The sequence below is a fragment of the Lissotriton helveticus genome, chromosome 5_1 (genome assembly GCF_964261635.1).
Source record: "Lissotriton helveticus chromosome 5_1, aLisHel1.1, whole genome shotgun sequence".
NCBI lineage: Eukaryota > Metazoa > Chordata > Amphibia > Caudata > Salamandridae > Lissotriton > Lissotriton helveticus.
In genome coordinates, this window is record NC_136065.1 from 173,308,245 (window position 1) to 173,328,722 (window position 20,478).

Consider the following 20,478-nt stretch of genomic DNA (forward strand, 5'->3'; position numbering starts at 1 on the left):
CAGAGGCAATACCGCCGGGCAAATATCGATTGTCCCAGACCCGATTGAACTTTTTACAATTGGCGTCCCAAGCGTGGGGCCCATCAGCGACTCGTGGATCCAGTGGGAGAGGTCCCGACGACAGAGTGAACGACTGCAACGATCGGGAGAGCTCTTGCCCAATAGACCCTCGTCTGGCAGCCGATCATCCGAACTTCACTAGTTCCGAACAGACCTCTCTCGAGTGATCTACGGTCCTGACTGGGAACCATCAGGAGTGCCGTGAGAAATACGAGAAAAAGAGGACGATCGGGCGCTGGATTCGGAAGACAAGAAACTGTCCACATGGTCCGGGTAAGGTCGTGTTGCCACGACAAGTTGCGAAAAAATTTGTTTGATTGCTTGATTGTTCAAAAATACTAGTATTGCTCGTTTTATTTTTATTTTTTTATTTTGGAGATTCACTGTCTGCAAACGGAGAAACAACAGGCTCTCTCTCTTTGCAAGCAGTGGAGGATAGGTAGGGTAGCAGCCGTGCTTGTTTTCTTTCTCCCCCACTTAATAATTGCTTGAAACTGAACTGTTGTTCGCAAAAATATTGTTTCCTGGAGATTCCCTGTCTGCAAACAGGGAAGTGACCACCCTTTTTGCAGATAGTGAAAAGGGTAGGTAACGCAGATCTTTGCGGACCTACTCATTCTCCCCATTGTTATTTATCGGTCTTTTGGTTTTTTGGTCCATGAGGTATTCACTGCCTGCAAACAACGTAGAATAGAAATATTCTGTCTAGTCTTTGCACCTAGTGATAAGATAGGCAGTGCTGACTTTTTTTAGTCCCTCGTTACGAGCCGTCATGTCTGTCTTCTCCCCACTGATAAATAGCCTGTTTAGCCCGGACCGGGTGTTAGAGGTGGACCATATAGCTCCACTAGAAGGCACCCCTAATAAGGACATGTTCATAAACTATGGGTTAGTCACCATAGCTTATAATAAATTATGGCACAGGTATACCGAAGAGAGTCAAGACAAACAGTGGCCACTGGCAGGATCCTTTGACCTTGATAAAATAGAAACGTTAGAAATAGCCCTTCGAAATAATAAGACAACGCCAATTATGCTCGACAGTCTCGGTATGTGGCGCAGAGAGGCTATGCAACGACTGAGAAAAGACGAGGACAAACAAAGTAGAGAAATATACCGACAGGACAACCCCAGGACACCGCTACCCACGACTTATCCCCCGACACTATGCAAAGGACGACCAGACTTAGGGTCAGACCAATGCGCTTTTTGTAGGTATGTCGGACACTGGAAAGCCCAATGCCCGACTCTACTGAGCGTGAGTAAAGGCAAAGGGCCGACAAGAACGACAGACCGACAGTACGAGAAAAGGCGCGAGACAAAGAAGAACCCGACTTACATAGACAGACCAGACAGAACTACCACGTTTGATTATGCCCGATGGCACAGATTTCGCCAGGAAAATCTCAGCGGCATGCTCAAGTTCTCCTAGGTCGGGCAATGTCAAGACGGGAACCCAGCCTCGTTTAAAATTCACAGACGGAAAGAGATAATTATGACCAATAACTGTTTTTATATTTGTCTTGGGTCTTTGTATGTCGTACTTGTACTGTCCCCCGTCTGAGTTTGTGTGTATGTAATGTACAAATCTGCGTCATCCCTCTACACGTGTTTCCGTGTTACTCGACCTCTGTTAGCAGAAACTTAGCATAAAAGCAACCTGGAAAGAAATAAATGGTAAAACAAAATCCGTAGACCATTAATGAACTTGAACTTTTAATTTAACACAACAAACAAGGAATAATAACGATAAACTGTAGAAAATGAAAGTCAAACAGAACATTCGCCCCCCCCCCCATTCTGGAACCTTCCAAAGTAGGGCAGGGTTACGGCTACGCCCAACCAACGGCAACCCATATAAGGCGAGCCCGGCCGCCAACTCTTGGTCAGGAAATCTTAACGTATGGGGGAGCCGGAGGAGAGGCAGGAGCCCGCAGCCTGGGCATTTGCAGGTAGTCCCGCCACATGTCTCCTTGGCCGGCCGCAACGGGCCTGGAAAGACTAAGGTAGTCCCGCCACATGTCCAGAGGAGAACGAGGCACCTCTTCCTTTTCTCTTCCGTCACAGCCGCAGCAGTCCTGGACGGCGGGATGTCCTGCACGTACCTCCACAACAATTTGTCCAAGTTGGGCTGGGAGGGAGAGGCGACGCGGACGAGCCTCTCCCACCTCCACCGATAGGAGGTTTCCCAGCCCCCGGCCCGACGCCGAACACCCCCAGTCAGGCGATGGTGCCAATACTTGCGCAGCACCGAACGTACAATGGTGGCACCCCAGTACTTGCGCAGCACCGAACGTACAATGGTGGCACTTGGGGAACACCGGATGTGGAGAGACCTTCATGCGGGGCGATGAAAAGGAGCGGCATGGAGTGCACCGGGAGAAGGAGACGATGTGAACGAGTCTCCCTCGCCCCCCCAGGTGGGGGCATCACAGCTGCACCCCAGCTGAACGTCCCGCTTACACAAAACAGGGACCTCTTCCTTTCACTCCGAAGGATCTCTTCCATTCTTGCAAACTCGACGAGAGTGGCCCCTGTAGGGCCTCAAAATGGCGTCTGGATCCGCTGGAAGGCGGGCCCCGGCCACTAGAGTAACTTTGGCCAGCCATATAACTCGAACATTTGCCCCATGGAGCACGAGCCCCCATCTCCGACAGCATTTCCGCAGCCTTGAAGATCATACAAAGGTCCCCGGCGGAACCTTCGGCCTTTGCAGGTTTCCGGTAAGGGACGGCTGCCTTGATCGCCAACGAAACAAACATGACATTGCCACACCTTCTGTTAGCGTGAATTCTAGAACTGCCGAAAAGGACTCTGGTCCAAACTGCCAGTAATGGAAACATTTCCCCCTGATGCTGCTTCCGGACTGTGCCGGCCCCGCCCAAAATGGCGCTGGTATCAATCGGAACTTACGAACACCTCGTGGTGTTCCTTCGCACTAATATAAACTTGATGTTCTGAGATTTTATATGATCCTTTGTGCACTTGGCTAGAAAAGACAAGGAGAACTCACACGACGAACAGTATGAAAGGATCCCCGTTACAAATGTTGATTACAAATGTACAATGTATTATATTTTTATAACTGATGTAAACCTCATTTACGACGCTCACGTACGGTATGCATATAGGAAAATAAATGCCCCCGAACCCCCAACCAATTAATAGACGTTTTAGTTACTTACAAATGAACGAGTAAAACTTTCCGATGTTTTTATTGCTGCAAGCGAAACCCCCCACTGTATGCACTTTAGCCATTGCCACGACCGGCCAAATACGACCGCACCCTCATAATCCATATGCTGAAATGATTTTGCAAAATAAAGTCTTTGAAACTATGGACGGGTATTGCATGCTTTATTTTAAAAAATGTGGGATCGGTGGGAAAGTTTTTTTCTGTGCACCCTACTCTGCTCTCTCTTTAAGGTTAAAGGAAGATGGTTACCCAGCCCTGGAGGACGGATCGGATCAACAACACGACACTCCGCCTTCAAAGTACGCAACTGACCCATGAACTCTCGCGTAGAGGAAGACCTTGACTTCCAAGGATGGGTAAAACGAACGGTGTAAATGAGGGAATGTAAAAGGAGGGAGAAATAAAATAATGTAAATATTATAAAGTACCACGTTCCAAAGTATCAGGGGCCCAAGAACCGAAGAACCTTAGAACGCCACAGCGTTGAAAGAGGTTTAAGGACCCCGATAGTGAGATACATCCTTTTGACTAGATACCTCGCACTAGACACCTCTGGTTTCCTTTTTACGTTTCCCCGCACACGACCTATATGAACACACTACCCCCCCTCGACTCCAGAAACCATATCCCCAGGGACCCTGCCCCGAGGAGGAAAGACGAGTAAGAGGTAAGTAAAGGACTTATGAATCCATGTATTTGAATGTGCGCGAATGCTGTCTCCCACCCCCCCCCCCCTTTTTTTCCTCCCTCTGCAGGTTGCATCAGAGATTACAGCCGAGGTGTGGTGAAGATCCGAAACCTTGCCATGTCTAACGCACGAAACGGACTAGCGCCGCAAGGTGGCGTCTAAGCATGCCTGCAGACTACTCACGTACCGAACAAACCCGAAAAATTAGCACAACCCTGATACAAAGTGATCACCCTTAAACCAGACCGGACGAATGAACCCATGTCACGTATGATGCGAAACTATGAGGGAATGTGTGTGTGTGACTGAGGCGTCGACCCAACTGGTCGAAGGACCGAGAATGCGAGAAGTGCGACAAAATGGTACCTCCTTTCTTCTTTCCTTCTTCTCAAGGCGCGTCCCCTCTACCCTGTCTAATGCTCAAACTACATGATTACAAGATCCTAACGCAGACCCGCGAATGCCCTTTACTGTGTAATGCACTAAATAGCCTTTCTTGAATACACTGCCACCCTCTCTGTTGCACGTGTACTATTTAGCCTGCCGTTGCACTCTCACTCTCTCTCTCTCTCTCTCTCTCTCTCTCTCTCTCTCACTCTCTCTCTCTCTCTCTCTCTCACTCTCTCTCTCTCTATTTCTGCACTCCCACTCTTCCGAGTGGTTAGCCCCGAAATTGGCAGACTGCCACCCCTAGCACCCCACCTAATTGGCTTCAAATACCGTCAGTATTTGCACAAAAACTTGTCTTTAATACAATCACCCTGAGACCGCGTCGTTACCTCTCCTTTTCCGCTAGAAGTCAATGAACCCAGGTGGGGCCGTAAGGGAAAGGACAGGTAAGACGACAGAGGTTCCCTAATCTGACCCGAAATAAGGGAACTACATGTCAACGGCTCCTATAGTATAAAACAAGGACCTCAGAATACGCGACCCTCCCCTCCCCGAATTGTCGCAATACCCAAGCCGAAAAAATGATCACCCCCGTTACCTCCCCTGTATATGTCCCTGGTTGTTTCCCATAAAACCCCTGTCCTTCCTGATTAAGTAATCGGGCTGTAAAAGGTTACGTAGGATCCAGAATGATGTTTTACAAGGTTAACAGATTAGCCCAAGGTAAAGAAATAACCGAAATGAACCCCGTAGTAGTTTAAAAGCAGGATGCATCTATAGAAAGGAGATGTTTTAGTCATGTTCGTCTCTCAGCAAAATACCTGTGTAGTACCATGTTGATGACTCACAGTACCCTTTGTAAATGTAAAACTCTAGAGAACAGCATATCTTCGCCAGGTTCGTCTCACGAAGGTGGGTCACCATCAGATGAACTGTCGTGAACTAATTATGAAGGAAAGTCATAAGTAAATCCAACAGGCCCGTCACCGGTCATTTCATATGCCAGTTGTGAGAACGAGCATTTTCATTCTTTGCCTGGAGCTGGGAGAGAAATAGACTTTTTTGATTATCTCCATCTGCAAATTTTCTAAAGACTGTCTTTTCAAACTTGTTTAAGGGTACTGCTGTTGGAGGAGAGAAGGGCCGGATGTGGGAGCACGAGGCCTGACTGCAGACTAAGGAACACCTGCGACATTAGCCAAGGCGAGACCACGACAGAAAAGAGCTGCAGGACGAGGCACTGTTTTCGACAGCATGAAAAGAAAGGGTCGACCTGATGCCCCTGCTCGACGTCCAGTGCCTGTCGACAAGTCCCCGCTCTCTGAATTCTGTCACACGCCCGCCTATTTGAAGTCTCTCGTTCCCCTAGTTTGTTCCCAATTTGGCCTTGCTCCATCCCCCTTTTTCCTCTGACCTACCCTATGGACTGTTTTGAACGCTCTTCTTCCATCGGAACTTTCTGACAATCACCTCAAAGGACACAAGGCGAAAAGGACCTTACCGACCAAAAACGCGAGGAAAGGGTCGTGCCCTGCAACGCAGAACTTAGAACAGAGCTGGACTCGTAGCTCCACCGCCGGTGCTCAACAGCGCCAACGAAAGACCACAAAGAACAATGAGAACGCGTAAAACTTCGAACATTTGACATCCACAATCACCGTTTTTGCTATGCCTCATTTCTCTCCCAGCCGCCATTGTATTGATCCTGCTCCAATCCGAATCTGAAATATGTAATAACCTGCCAGTTCACGTTATGATATGTACTTGCTGCTCGCTACAGAACCGTTTTTTGTATTACATTCCTATGACTTTCCTGCTGAACAAGTTTATCAAAGTTTATCAAATAGGCCCACCCCCTAAAAACTAGAAATCTCAAAATGTATTGTTTACAATTTTTTCATCTAGGGTTCCTACCGTTTTCCTTCTCATGCCCACCACAATAGACCCGAGTAGAAAATGAACCAGCAAGATGTCTTGAATATGTTAAAGGGAGGACTGTTGAAAATTAGTACGTTTTGGTGAACATTATCTGCGCCATCTTGCCTCTTCCCCTGATGCCACACTTTTGTCGTGCGCGCCCGCCATTTTAAGATGCCCCGATCAGAACAAACCCTTTTGCATGCCGCTGGCCCCTGACATAGCCCTTTGCCTTCGCTAAGCCTGCACGCTGACCACCCCCTGCTTGCACCTGCCTTGAGTCATAAACCCCTCTTCGGCGCTGCTCTGCCCCAGGCCCTCATCCTGTTCCCAGCGCGACACCTCCCTGCTTTCCTTTCATGATCTCCGGCCCTTAGATGCAAACCCCCTTTTTCCCCGTGTGCCCGTTTTGTCCTCCCCGTTCCCAAGCCGACACCCAGCTCTGCCGATACCATCCTTGCCCCTCCCCGTACAATAGAAAGCTTCCCCCATCAAAGAATCCCCGGGTTGATCAAAGCCCCCACCCCATGAGACCCGATCAAACCCCCCACATTCCGTGAATCGGCGGATTATCCAGCTGCGCGATGCTCATCACCTGTTGTGACTAGGGTGGGGACTTCAACTGTAAATGTGTATGGGAACGGGCCCAAAGGGGAGTTCCGAGAATGTCTTTTCCGTACATCAAAGCTTTAACATGTATGTGTAATCTACAATAAAGTCATAAATGTGTGTATAAGAGGCCAGGCCTCAGGAATACAGTTAGAGCACCTCAGAACGATACCTTCTGTCCGTTTCGTTGTGTTCTCCTCCGGAGAGAATAAAAAACCTTGTTTCCTGCTTTCCAGTCTCCAGCGCCTGCCTCTTCATTTGATTTAATAACTAGAGGGTCACAGAGGCAATACCGCCGGGCAAATATCGATTGTCCCAGACCCGATTGAACTTTTTACAACACCATTACGCAGCATTCAATCTCACGAGTTTGCACATATCAAACTCGACCCTGCACTCCCCACACATCAGGAACTACCATGGGCATACATATTCCCCATTCATTCCTATGGGAGGGCAGGTCACTCACCACACATACACAGAGAGCACACGCACTTTACACTGTACCACAGTGAAAAAGTGCGCAAAGGCCTAAAACCATCAACACCAGGTTCCAGAAACAGGCTAGGAAAAAGCAAAAAGTTTCGGGGTGAACCTGCCAAAAGGGCCAGGTTCAACAGTATAACATTAGATAAGACTTTAAAAACGGATAAGTCCATGGAAAGAAACAGTGCGTATAAGAGTTTGGAAATCGAGTTTAGACTAACTGGATGAGATTGTGTCCCTCGAGGTAAGAGCAGAAGAAACAGTAAAGCAGCAGAGCTTCTAATGGACTTCATACAGGGTAGGGGCAGTTACACTGGAAATAAAAATGACAGAGAAGTAGGAGCTGACTGCAAGTAATGCTCTTGAATCGACCAGCCAGAGTAGGAGCTCTAGAGACTCAAAAAGAAGGCTTCTTCTTAGGCACTTTAGGAGGATGAGAGTATAGAATGAAAAGGAGAGCCCCTGTGTCAGTGAACAGAAAACTAGAGGGGAAGCAACAATTGGTGGGACGTTGAAGATGATGGCAATACTGTCTCATTGTCTTCAAGTCAGTCAAGATAATTAATGGAAGCCTTGGTGTTTTTGGCAACGAAAGGGTATTTTGAAGGTGTAAGTAATTTTTCCAAAATCAAAAAGTATTCTAAAAACAAAGGATGAAAGGGCCATGTAATACCACAATTTAAACATGCCACGTTTAATAGTGAGCAGATGTGGCAAGATGTTGACTTGAGTGGCAGGAACGTTTTGGAGACGAAATGTCTGAAGGCAAGTGAAGAGGCTAGAGCTCGGATTACTGTTGTGTTGGAGAAGGAGGGCACAAATACATCTCCTAAAACATCATGAAAATGGAGGTGGCGAACGAGTTAGAGGAGCTATGATCCTTGAGGAAAGACTCATGGTTGAGCTGGAATGCTGCAGGGTTGGCATGTTTGAAGTTGGTGGACATAGTTAAGAACTCAATTTGTAGTTAGTGGTAATAAGGGCACGGGCAGATTAGTATAAGATAAACAAGGTGGTAACCTCTTGAGACACTAAAGGTATTTTACAGTTTGCCATGCTGATTTACTGCAAATTCCGTTTTTTATGTGATTGTTTATATCACATCACTGCACTTTAACAGTGAACCCAACAGCAATATAATTAAAATGCTTAAAAGAGGTGGAATAAAGTATGCTCTCCCCAATTGCCTTGCTTATACGACTTTGTATTTGCTACAGTTGAAATTGTTATCTTCAGAGTTGAGTTTTTCTGTTATTTTTTCTCTGATATCAGTCCGCATTCGGTAAGATTTTGTGGGCACAAGACATGCATTCTCCAAAAGATACCCCACAAGGGATGCAGCTCCAGGGAACGTCTTGGTACCATTTGCAGGGGTTCAGAATTAGATTCTCCAGATTTTTGGGAGGGAGTGGATCTAGCACCGGTGGTGAGAGATGTGATGACATTTGTTGCATTTCTGCACTTCGGATACATGCGGATGAGGGAGAGTGAGAAACACGAATATAAGCAACTGGAGTAGCTTAGCCTAGAGATTAAGGCGTTAACTAACTTGATTCTGTTATGGGAAGATTGGGAGGAGAAAGAAACAAGAGCTGAATGTGTGATTGAGATGAGCAGATGAGGAAAGTCGCAGGGATACCCAAGAGGAGCATGAGTGAAAATAAAACGGATGGACAACCGTATACAAATGTGGATTTGTTGTGCTAAACTTGTGGACGTTTAGCATTTCAAGCGTGATGCATGTGCTTCAAGATTTCAAGGAAATTCACTTCACTAAAGTAGCCTGACTGTAGAAAAGTAAGGAAATTACCGAATGCTTATCTCCCTTGAATTTTCACTCTGTTACAGACAATAGGATACTTCCACGGATATTGTGTTGTAGTAGTGGTAGATTTATATAGATACCAAGATATAGATTTAACAATTTTAAAGCTTGGTTTGTGTGTGTTGACTGTACTAGTGTGGTTCTGCGTTGATATGCAGTAAGAACAACCTTATTTCTTTCAAATCGAATATTGGAATATAATACATATATACAGATCTCATGCCACGTTTAAAAAACTCCAGAAAATATTAACGTTCCATGTAGAATTAACACAATCCGTTCTTCCATTGTTGGCACTTTATGTTGGAAATGTTTATATTGCACTAGTTCAGGAATGGTTGAACCTTTTGATGTTCACAAGCTCTAACTGCTAATCTCTCCATATTCTGTTACACAACATGATCATATGAGGTGTCAACATAATGCAGTCACTATTGGCTTTAATTATTGTATAAAAGTTTCAAATCCGTAGTCATTCTAAGCAAGATACTCTTATTTCTTGGTACAGATTCAGCAGATGGCAGATGACATCACAACAGAGATGGACAATCATCTAGTGACAAAAACCAAAGAGCTCTTAGGCTAAAGATTTTAAATGTGTACCGCATACGACGTCTGGTTCAAATGTCAGTTTTTGTTTTTGGAATCCTAATGTAGTTCTGGCAGTCTATTTTCAGGCAGCAAATAAATATCAACGATCCATACTTTGTCACCATTATTGGACTGACTGCGCTATCATGTAATACATTTCTATTTTGTTCAGATGTAAAATAAACTAAAAGCAGTAAATTGTAAAAATGATTGTAAAAATAAAGTGGAAGTCATATATTTTGAAATTGTTTTCTCTTATGGATTGTGCCTGCTATTTGCTGTATCAAAACACAGAAACATATACGTTCAGGGCAGATAATTTATTTAATATGATTTTCATAAATACACTTCAGCTGTAGAATATGCTATGTCTTTCTGAAAACCAAGCATTTGCAGATTCAAATTCAAATTTGGATGAAGTATCCATTAGTTACTCAAAAGTCATGTAACGCAAAGCTTACATTTTCTGTTTGTTTTCACCCATGCAGAGTACCAATCTTGATGCTGTGATTAATCTTAAAAGCGATGAAAGGAACTATGCTACTCCTACCCATTGGTCATATACTGTTGGTCATTTACTCATAAGAATGGTGAATTAAGCTCGGTCATTCTCCTAATGGAGACTGTCTTTCTCTCTTCCATCTTTATAATCCAGTCTGCCTGAACTAGCTTCTGGTATTTTTGCCCCACAATTAAGTATTTATGGGGCATGAAACAATGTATATATTTAGTTACAATCCATGGCGTTGGATCCGCAACCCTATATTGAGCAGTGGGTGCCCCACCAAAATCATTGGACCCTAACCTACATGTATTGGTTTCCACTGGCAGAACTGATGTCAGCTTCACCATTGGGAGATGTTAAATGAATAAATCTGCTGTTTTTTGACAGATATTCCTTTACCACCCATTTTCTTAATGATTCTCTCAGTTTCATTAACCCCTTAGGCGCTCATGACGAGCTCAGCTCGTCATGAGCGTAACGTGCCCTACGCTGATGACGAGCTGAGCTCGTCATGTAACGCGGGATTTTTAAAATCGCAGCGCGCAGCGGGAAAACCGCTAGCGCGCATGCGGTTAAGTAACAGCAGGGTGTTTATTGGCACCTCATGAAGCCATTGTTACAAGCCGTTATGTACACCAGCATGTCAGTGATAGGCTGTTGCTGTGACCATTGGTTCGGATTTCGTTTTCAGAACTAATTAAACAACATGACAGTGGTTAAAGATTATACCATAAGGGCCTGGTGTCAGGGTGCATCCATGGCAAGTCATGACATCAGTGCCCTTCTGCCGAGGATGAGGAGGGGCGGTGCTCCCATAAGTCAAGCTAGTTCCAGCAGAAAAAAATGCAATTTTGCAAATCCCGTTATCGATCTTTACACAATGTCTTTAAATAATGCTAATTCTTATACAGGACTAGCTGACATTAAATAGAAAAAAGTCATTTCACATGGTTTTCGTATGCAGAACCGTGTGGGACCTGTCCACTTTCTCTGATGATACATCTTTGGTAAAAGTAATTCTCTAGTACATAAACATGGACACATTTAACACTTTTTGTTGGATGGGGTTCCTCTTATATAACTAGAATATGAAACCTTTTATGTATGAATCTGTGATGCGACTTTAACCTCCCTGTGTGAATAGCAAATTTGCACCTATCTGCATTGTATTTACGCCTTAGGGTCGGCACCATACAAGGGAGTACAATGTGTGCTTGTGTCAGTATGTATATGTATACTGAGAGGTTTGTGTTCCTAAGCATTTCTCTACATCTGATTAAAAAAGTAACAGGATTAGGATCACTTAAAAGGATGACTTTTGGTCATCCCTATTGGATATTGACATAACCTTATCATTCATGTAAAGAAGCCCAATCTCACTCAATACACCATGCACCAGTGTTAGAGATTCTACTACCCCTTTAAATCTAATAACCACTTTCTAAAAATGTAAAGAAATAAATATAAAAGAAGGCACAAATCTCTTTCCACATTGCAGCATGGCTGCTCGGTGTAGAATAATGAACTTAGAGGATGGTAGTCGGCCCACTAGCCCCTCCATGCAGACGGAAGCTCTCTACTCTGGCTTCGCCTTTGCCCTGAAGATGACAACCCACCCCGTTTAGGTATTCCTGATTTTCTGGCGGTGATTTCCTCAACCAAAGTGAAGACTGCCAGTGTAGCTGGTGTACGGTCAGCTAACTAAATGGTCAGTAGGCTGCCATGTTGTTGCGGCCGCATGTCATTGTTTTTTGGCTTTAAGAAAGAACCCTCCACAGCAACTGTTTGTTTCTGGAAAGCAAAACAAAAATGATCCTGGTACTCTGGCAGACATCTTCCTACACATCAGGCACGTTTTGCTCTTTTCCCTAACCAGCAATGTCTTCCTCGGTTTTCCAATATTGACATGCAGTTATAAAATTAGGTAAAGTGTTGTTTAATCTATCATAACGTTTTAAAGAACAACCAAAATATCTTACGTTTTTCCCTCTGAAGAATTTTATGTGCAAAGATGTAAATAACTAAACCTTTTGGAAATAATTGTAGCCACCTGATTTGAATAAAATGTTTCTATTACAAGTCTTTTATGAACAAGGGGGTTTACCCAAACATAGTCACTGGGACCTGGGTTCAATAAGTACTAGGAGGAAGGGGTCCCAGTGTGAACAAGGAACAATATACCTGATTTAAAGAATTAAGGACTATGTGGTATGCTCCTTTCTACCCATAGCAAACCAACCCACCATTAGTTCTTTATGGGACCTGCCACCTGTCACTGGGCATTTCAAGTGTGGTCAATGCAAAGCCTGTGAGTTCACAATTCAAACTAAGGAATTCCAACACCACCATCTAACAATCAAGCTCAAGACTTTCAGTAATTGTAACTCGATCAACATCATATATGCCATTGTCTGCCCGTGTCAAAAAATCTACATAGGGCAAACTCAACAAAAAGTCAAAGCCAGGATTTTACAGCATATGAGCAGGATCCGATGTGAGGTACCTGGTGCACCACTTGTGGACCACTTTAAGTCTAAATCCCATCCTCCCAACAGCCTGAAATGGGTGGTAATTGAAAAGGTGATGCTTGGTCCACGTGGGGGTGATATCTCAGTCATTCTGAATACTCGTGAACTGAAATGGATGTACTTCTTTGACTCAATTGACACCGGCCTCAATGAACATGATAGTTCTTTCTCTCAATTAGCTCTATTACCTTCAAGTCCTCCTCTATCATGATAATGGGCTCAGCATTAGAACTATCCTCCCCTACCTACATGAATCCTGACAACCTAGTCGTAGTGGTTTGTTTCCCATTGTGACTAACCTCAATCTCTTCACCTTTCCATATAGGAGATCATTATCAATTTTAGTACTAATGGCTTTACCCTCATGTTTGAGAGGTACGCTTTATGTAATCACGCATGTTTATTCTTTCACTGTGTGTACGTGAGAAGCATCTCTATGCCTATGTTTCTTTACTAATCCAATGTGCTTTACCCTCATGTTGGAGAGGTACGCAACATTTTTTGTAATTCAGCCATGTCACAAAACATTTTTCGTTTCGGAAATTTGACCTCTAGTTTTCAATTATATTTGGTCCAATTCAGGAACCTACACTACTATGGTCTTAAGTCACTTATTTTTAATTTCAATTTTATTTTCAATGTGTTAGATTTAATGTACCGAGGTGCTGCTGTACACTTTGTCGACATGATTTACTCTAGGATCGACTAGGTTTGCAGTCTCCATAGGCATTATTACCTTTGAATTTGGCAAGCGATATTGCAATCCATTCCCCATAGTCTTTTTTCGAGTTTTATCCGCACTGACACCACGTGACACCATTGCCATGGTGATTTTATCAACCAGGAAACCTGGCCAGCGCCGTTTTCCTCGCACGGAGCCATCCGATTCACTCGGCACTAGTGAGTAGTTCTACCTTCCCACATTATTTCATCCTTGCCTTGGAATCGCTCTGGTGGTCACCTCCCAATCATTTTACCATCATTTTTCATTTTTTCCGTCAGACTTAAACTGTTGAGAAATCTCCCGCGCTCTCGACGCTGTATGGAACTTTGTCCAGCACCATACCAGTTTGTCCTGTTTATCGGTAAGCCTCACCGTGGCAAACCCGGCATTCCCTACTGCCTATTAACTGTTTGGGATGCCCAGGTCCTAACGATTCCATAATTGTTGATTCGTAGATGCTGGCTGGACACTAACGACGCCACAAGAATTATACCAATGAGCGAACCGATGACTCTTACCTAAAGGTATGCTCGCTCCTCTTTTTACTATCGTAACGGTTGTGGACAGACCGTCCTTAATTTAGGTTGTAATATATATGTGTTATATTACAGACACTTCCCTGAGGTTAATTACTTCCTATGAACTTCGGCCATCCAGTTCCACCTTAAATCCATCCCAGGTACTTTAGCTAGAATTTCTTGCCTTGACTCAGTGCTATCCCCACCCAACGTGCCGGTTTCCAGACCCTCACGCTCGAGTTTATTACTAACTATTTGATTTGATTGAATGTTCTAATACTATTGGGCATTAGGATGTATATGTCCATTTCAATGAAACCTTATTTAGATATGATTTAAGTCCTTCTTGCCGCACAATACCGTCATTCTCAGGGTTTAAATTACGATTATCTTACTATGACTTTAACCACTGATTATAGATATATTGTCCTACCTACCCATGGGATTACTCAAGAGGCAGGAATTATACCCCTCTAGTAACTTTAGTTCTTTATATTTACGTTCATTAGGTTGCCTGCCCCTACCCTTTGGTCCTGATGAAGACCCCGCAGCAAGGATGCAAACATTCCCTGCATTGATAAGAGGGTCGAAACGTCGACAATTGTTTCTCATGTGTCAGCTTCACGCCACGATTGTTTAGATTAATTGTATTCTGTGAAGTATGTCTTTTTCAATGATGTTTGCCATTAATTTGTTGGCTATTTTGGCTATATAATTAATTGCCAATTTTGTTCTGAATGTTTGATTTTACTGTCACACATTCCTATCACTTCCTCATCCTCACTATGATCACTTCCCCCCTTCCTTCCCTGGGCACTGTATAACCTTAAATAATTTTTATTGTTTACTGTGTATATCCATTATACTTGATCCCTCAGTGATTATAAACTTTGTGGATTGAATTGCTGTTTTTTTGATTAATTCTTTAAATCAGGTATATTGTTCCTTGTTCACACTGTGACCCCTTCCTCCTAGTATCTATTACAAGTCTGGCATGATTTCGATTTGCTTTAGTTGGATGGAACAATAATATGATTTTTTGATCAGGAAGTCTCTATCTGCATCTTATGCCACATAATATTAGTATGTTCTAGTTTATTCAAGTGTTAGAGGTTTTTTAAAGAAGGTATTTTATGTTTAATTGAAGATAGCTTGAGGAAGGAATCTGCTGGAAAGCACATTCGTTTTTACCAAGTTACAGCCAGGTTTGCAGTTACAAGGTAGTCTAATGCATATACTGCTCAGCCACTCTGTGCAGCCTTTACGTGTCGACGGTGCAAACTTGTTGCAGTGCAACACTAGATCAGCTTTTGGGAATATTTGAGACATATAAAAAGCATTTGCTTGCGAAAATGGACCAAATTATGCCACAGCTGCCCATTTTGAGATAGATGGTTCAGAAACCTCGAATTTCAATATTCACCTCACCCTCAAATGTGGTAAAACATTGGTGAGGCGGCAGGCCTGGATTTCATCTTGGAACTTTTTCCTTTTGTTTATGGCAAACGTATAGGTGACACAGGTTGGCTTTGCTAATGCTTGATGACTATTTTTTTAGAAATAATACCAGGCATTATCCTCATAATCAACTTATGATTGCCAGACTCCAACTATAGCCTGTAAATATCAGAGTCAGCTTCTTAAGATGGGTATTGTCATCACAGTCTACAAATGGCCACCGGATACCTGGGTTGGCCACAGCATGCAATGCAGGGCTACTATATGCCACAAACCATTATCTCCTTCCCATCATCTCTCCCCATATCATACACACAGGTAATATACATACATGCTAGCACACACACACATATATGCATGCCCCACTTATTCCAACATTTCCCCATACAGTTTCTCATTGTTCTACTGTTTCCATTTCCTATTACCTTCCAGTGGGTTGTCTCAGGGTTTGGCCCTTGTGGGGCTATATTAATCCTAGATGGCCAGTGCTAGGACAATCACTGGGTGGCTGGCTAGACCTATGGGCATGGATCTACTTAAAAGCCAGGTGAACTCTTGCATCTCACAGTCAGACAGGCAATTACTTGGGAGAGATACTGTCTCAAAGGCCACTGTACTGTGGAACAAGGCGCTGCTGCAAATAAACCTATTGGCAGTTCACTGTGGCATCCGGAATTACTGATGCTGTGGGTATCAGTAATTGAATGTTGTAAAATTACTAATAACCCGTAAGCCCCTATGGAAGGGCAACGAACATTTAAAGGAACACTACTGCACCAATTTCCAAATTCTATTACTGATTCACAGGCCTTTTTGTGAGAAATATTTGCACCAGGTTTGGCCTGGAAGAATTCTCCCTGGAATCAACAGCTTTAATACTGCATCTCATATTTCCATGAGCATTCTTAATTCGAAGTTTGGGCAGGAAGTCCTGTTTCCAGCCAAACCCTGTTATTTAAGGTATAGCCATAAAACTCCTCACTTCAAAGCATGTTGCCAGCAACTAAATTACTAACCTTATATCCTAAGGCTAGCCATAAACCTAGACCTACACCCTGACTACAGTCTTTAAATCTACTCCCAATCCATACCTAAAACCAGTTGGTGACTAGTAATGTCAGAACACAGTCCTTTCACCTGTAGTAACCAATGTACATACCCCATCTGCCCGTTCTATATCGTAACAAAATTCCTCCAACTATCCTTTTTTTCATATTATATAAACAATTCTCTCAAGCAAATATCCCTCCAAAGAAAGAGGCTAGTCAAGTCCGTACAACCTCCCCTTCATGTTCAATCTAAATAGATCCTCTACAACCGCACCAAACAACTTCCCCATCATATTCACATACCGTATTGTCAGTCCATGGACCTTGTTCCTTGTGACCTCCTAACCGTTGCTCCTCATGAATCCATTTAGTAGATGTTTAGCCATAGTCTCCAATCCTCCCTTATTTAGGCTAGTATTCACCCAATCACAGTTCACCATGCTTTAGTTGCAAAAAAGTTCACGATCTGGTCCTCTCCCTCCGGAGCCAAACAGAAACCTCAATCACTATCCAACCAAACATAAACCAGCATGCAACTGTAGAGTTAAAATTCCCTGTCTCGTCCTCTCCTTCATTAGCCAATCAGGGACCTAGATTACGATCCCCGCATTAATTTAAGCTGTAAGACGTCTATCCCGGCTAACATATTTTTAATATCTAGAGCCAGTCAGACATTAACTGGAAGAGACAGCCCTGTGTTGTCTCATAATGACAGAAAATCTCTATCCAATCAATGTATCTATTTATTGATATAATTAAAACATTACCTTTTGCACCCTTTTTCTGTAGGTATTTGAAAAAAGGGGAGGAAGAAATTCACATCAGTAGAAAGGTGGTCGAGGGAAGCTATTTGCTATATATGTATATAACTTACTGGCGGTCGCCAGTAGGTAGTTATAGTTAGGACCATGTTTCCATTGGAAAATCTTTTTTTGACTATATCTTTGGTGCCGTTTGACGAATCTTCATGAAATTTTCCCCAAAATGTTCACCAGTGATTCTTGTTGTGCATGAAAGGTTTTAAGGGACTCTGTCAAGCGGGGGTTGTGAAAAAGGGGGGGTTAAGCAAAGTGGGTTTCCTATGTTAATTCCCATAGAGTCTTTAGACTTGTCTGCTGCCCGAACCGCTGGACGGAATTACACCAAATTGGCAGAAAGTTGGATTTTGTTCCAGAGAGCACTGTTTTTATTTGGTGTAAATTCGTTAAGTAGTTTTGGAGCTATTAAAGGAAAACTAAATTTGTGAATTTGGGTGGAGCATAAACACAGATCTCATGGTGAAATCTGACTGGCTGCCAACACTTCATGCAGGAAGTGTTGGTAGCCATCCTTGGACCAATATATATTGTAGCAGCCCATTGAAATGCATTATAGTTCATGGCAGGGTTTGAGGGTCACAAGACGGAGAATGTATAAAGGGTGATAACAGATTTTAGTAACAATATAAATCATTTATTGATGGTACCATCCTAATTTTAGGTATTGTGGTGTGTTCTAATGTGATTTTACCCTTTGAAAAAGGGGATTTCATTAATCATGTTTGAGAGAAAACAATTTTCTCAGGATTTTCCCATAGAGGTTATGGAAGGGGCTCCAAAAGCTAACATGAGAGCATATTTTCTGTAAATTCACACTAGCTTTCTCCGCTATATGAAAATAAAGTGTGCCATTCTCAGTGAATCATGTGTATTCAACAGAATCAGCCAGTCAGTTGATTCCCTTGTGTTCTACTGCAGCCTCCCAGAGTGTTCTAAAGAACAACTACTGCGCTAATAGTGTTACGTATGACAAATGTATGGCACACCTGAAGCCATGTTGATTGAATCAAACTGGTAAAACTTAAACATTTAATTTATAAAGGAACAACATAAGGGGGTTCAGTTTGTCATAGAAATTATGGTTAGTGCTGTAGAAATAAAAATTAGGACACATTTTAAGCGAGTATTTAAATTATTTCCTCTTCTATTTAATTAAAGCATTTTGACATGCAGACTCAAACATGCACTTTCAACACCAAAAGCAGACTGCCAGTTAACTCCCTGGTGATCAGCAGCTTTACTACAGTGTTCTAATGAGCTACTAGAGTGCTAACATTCTGAATTTATGCCAAAAGTATGACACATCTGACCGCCATCTTGATGGAATTGAGTGTAAAACTGAAAGCATGTTCTACTGATGATACTGCAGTAAATGAGGAAATTAGGGAGCTTCACTACAAATTAGTCTCCAAAGATGGCCACCGAGAAGAAAAGAGCCGAAATATAGCACAAATATCACCCAAATGTAGCCCAATGATAGACGTGTACAAAACATTATTTTTTTTTGTAGTTTTATAGCGCAGACTTGATCCGAAGGTATTGAGGTGCTTTACATGAGCATCACTTACATTACACAAGGACACATTCATTTTAGTTTTAGGCATGTGGAGATTAAGTGATTTGCCCAGAATCACAGGATATCAAGCTGATGCCGAAACACATACCTGGTTCCCCAGTTGAGAAGTCTACTGCTCTGGCCGTAACGCCACATCCTGTCCCTGAAGTGTGACATAAAATCAAGTGATCAACTGGATAAAAAAAACATAAAAATAGCAAATTATATACAAGTGATTTGTTGCTATTTGTGAACTCAGAAATTATGTAGTCATTTTAGTTGTTTAGATTACTATCCATACTTTTTATGGGAATAAGACTGTCTCATGGAAAAGAGTGCAGAGGCAACAAGTTGACCACGTTGGGCAGGCAGGAGTGGCAGTGCCGGAACAACGGACCATGGAGGACAGGGGAAAAGGAGAGCAGTGGCAAAAAACATCTATACATTACAGGCAACAGTCGCTGTGGCAATATAAAAGACCATTGAGGGTAGAAGAAAGAGGTAGTGGCAGTATAGCCATACATGCCAACAGATCTGATTCAGGCAGGAGACTCCCAATGTTTTTAAGTCTAGCTCAAAATCTCCCTCTTACCAGGTTCAAAATGTTGGCAAGTAAGGTATAGTAGATCACAGAGGGCAGGAGGACTGGAGTAGGGACATGGTCCAGGTGACAGAGGGCAGGAGGCAGTTGGGCAGGGGCACTAAACTGGCAGGCCTGGGGTTGCAGCAACACAATACACCACACAGTGTAAGCGGGACGACAGTGCAGCACAACAGACCATGGAAAGCAATAGAGAGGGGACAGGCCCATGCATATGGGCAACAGAGAGCAGAGGGTAAAGAGGCATGGGCAGCAAGCTGACCATACCAGACAGATTGGAGGGACAGTTGCAGCATAACAGACCATGAAGGGCTGCAGGAGAAGCGCAGGAGCATGACAACAGACCAGAAAAGTCATGAGGGATGGGATAGGAGTCTTCACATTAATGACGGAGGGCAGGAGGCAGGAGGCCATTGCAGGAGCAGCAAACTGAGGGCAGGCAGGATGGGCACTGGAAGCACAACATACCATGGAGGGCAACAGTGAGACTAAACTAGAATACACACAGACAGCCGAGGTAAGGTGGGAGACAGTCAGGGGCAACAAGCAGATCACACTAGGCAGGAGGGAGGAGGCTGGTGCATGGACTCTAACAACAGAGAATAGGGAGGAGGTGGTTGGGGCAGAAAGCAAACTGTTTAGGGCAGGCAGGAAGGGCAGTAGCAGAACAATGGGAACACACAGCTGTAATGAGGGACCAGGGTCATGGACTTGGACAATGGATGGCAAGGAGGTGGGGGTAGGAGCAGCAAGCTTGGGTGGGGGCAGCACAATGCCAGGCCAGGCCCTATGTACAAGACCCCTCAGTGCATTGCGATGGGCATCTTACTTAACATTAACAAAACTTTAGAAATTCACTGAAAAAACGAAGGTTACAGGGACCTTATAGTTAGGAAATAGAATTAGAAAACCTGTAGAAATTCCCTGGAAAAAATCTAAAGTTTACAGGGATGTTATAGT

At 43.5% G+C, this 20,478-nt stretch overlaps 1 protein-coding gene across 2 annotated transcripts in view; it reads left to right on the top strand.

The window, feature by feature from the left end:
• Positions 1 to 10,007, top strand: part of MRRF (mitochondrial ribosome recycling factor) — a 139,901-nt gene extending 129,894 nt beyond the window's left edge. For both annotated transcript variants that reach the window (XM_078641973.1, XM_078641974.1), the window contains exon 8: positions 9,680 to 10,007. In XM_078641973.1, the coding sequence (XP_078498099.1) occupies positions 9,680 to 9,757 (78 nt within the window). In that variant the 3' untranslated portion in view covers positions 9,758 to 10,007. The remainder of the gene's footprint in view (positions 1 to 9,679) is intronic.
• The last annotated feature ends 10,471 nt before the right edge of the window (positions 10,008 to 20,478 follow it).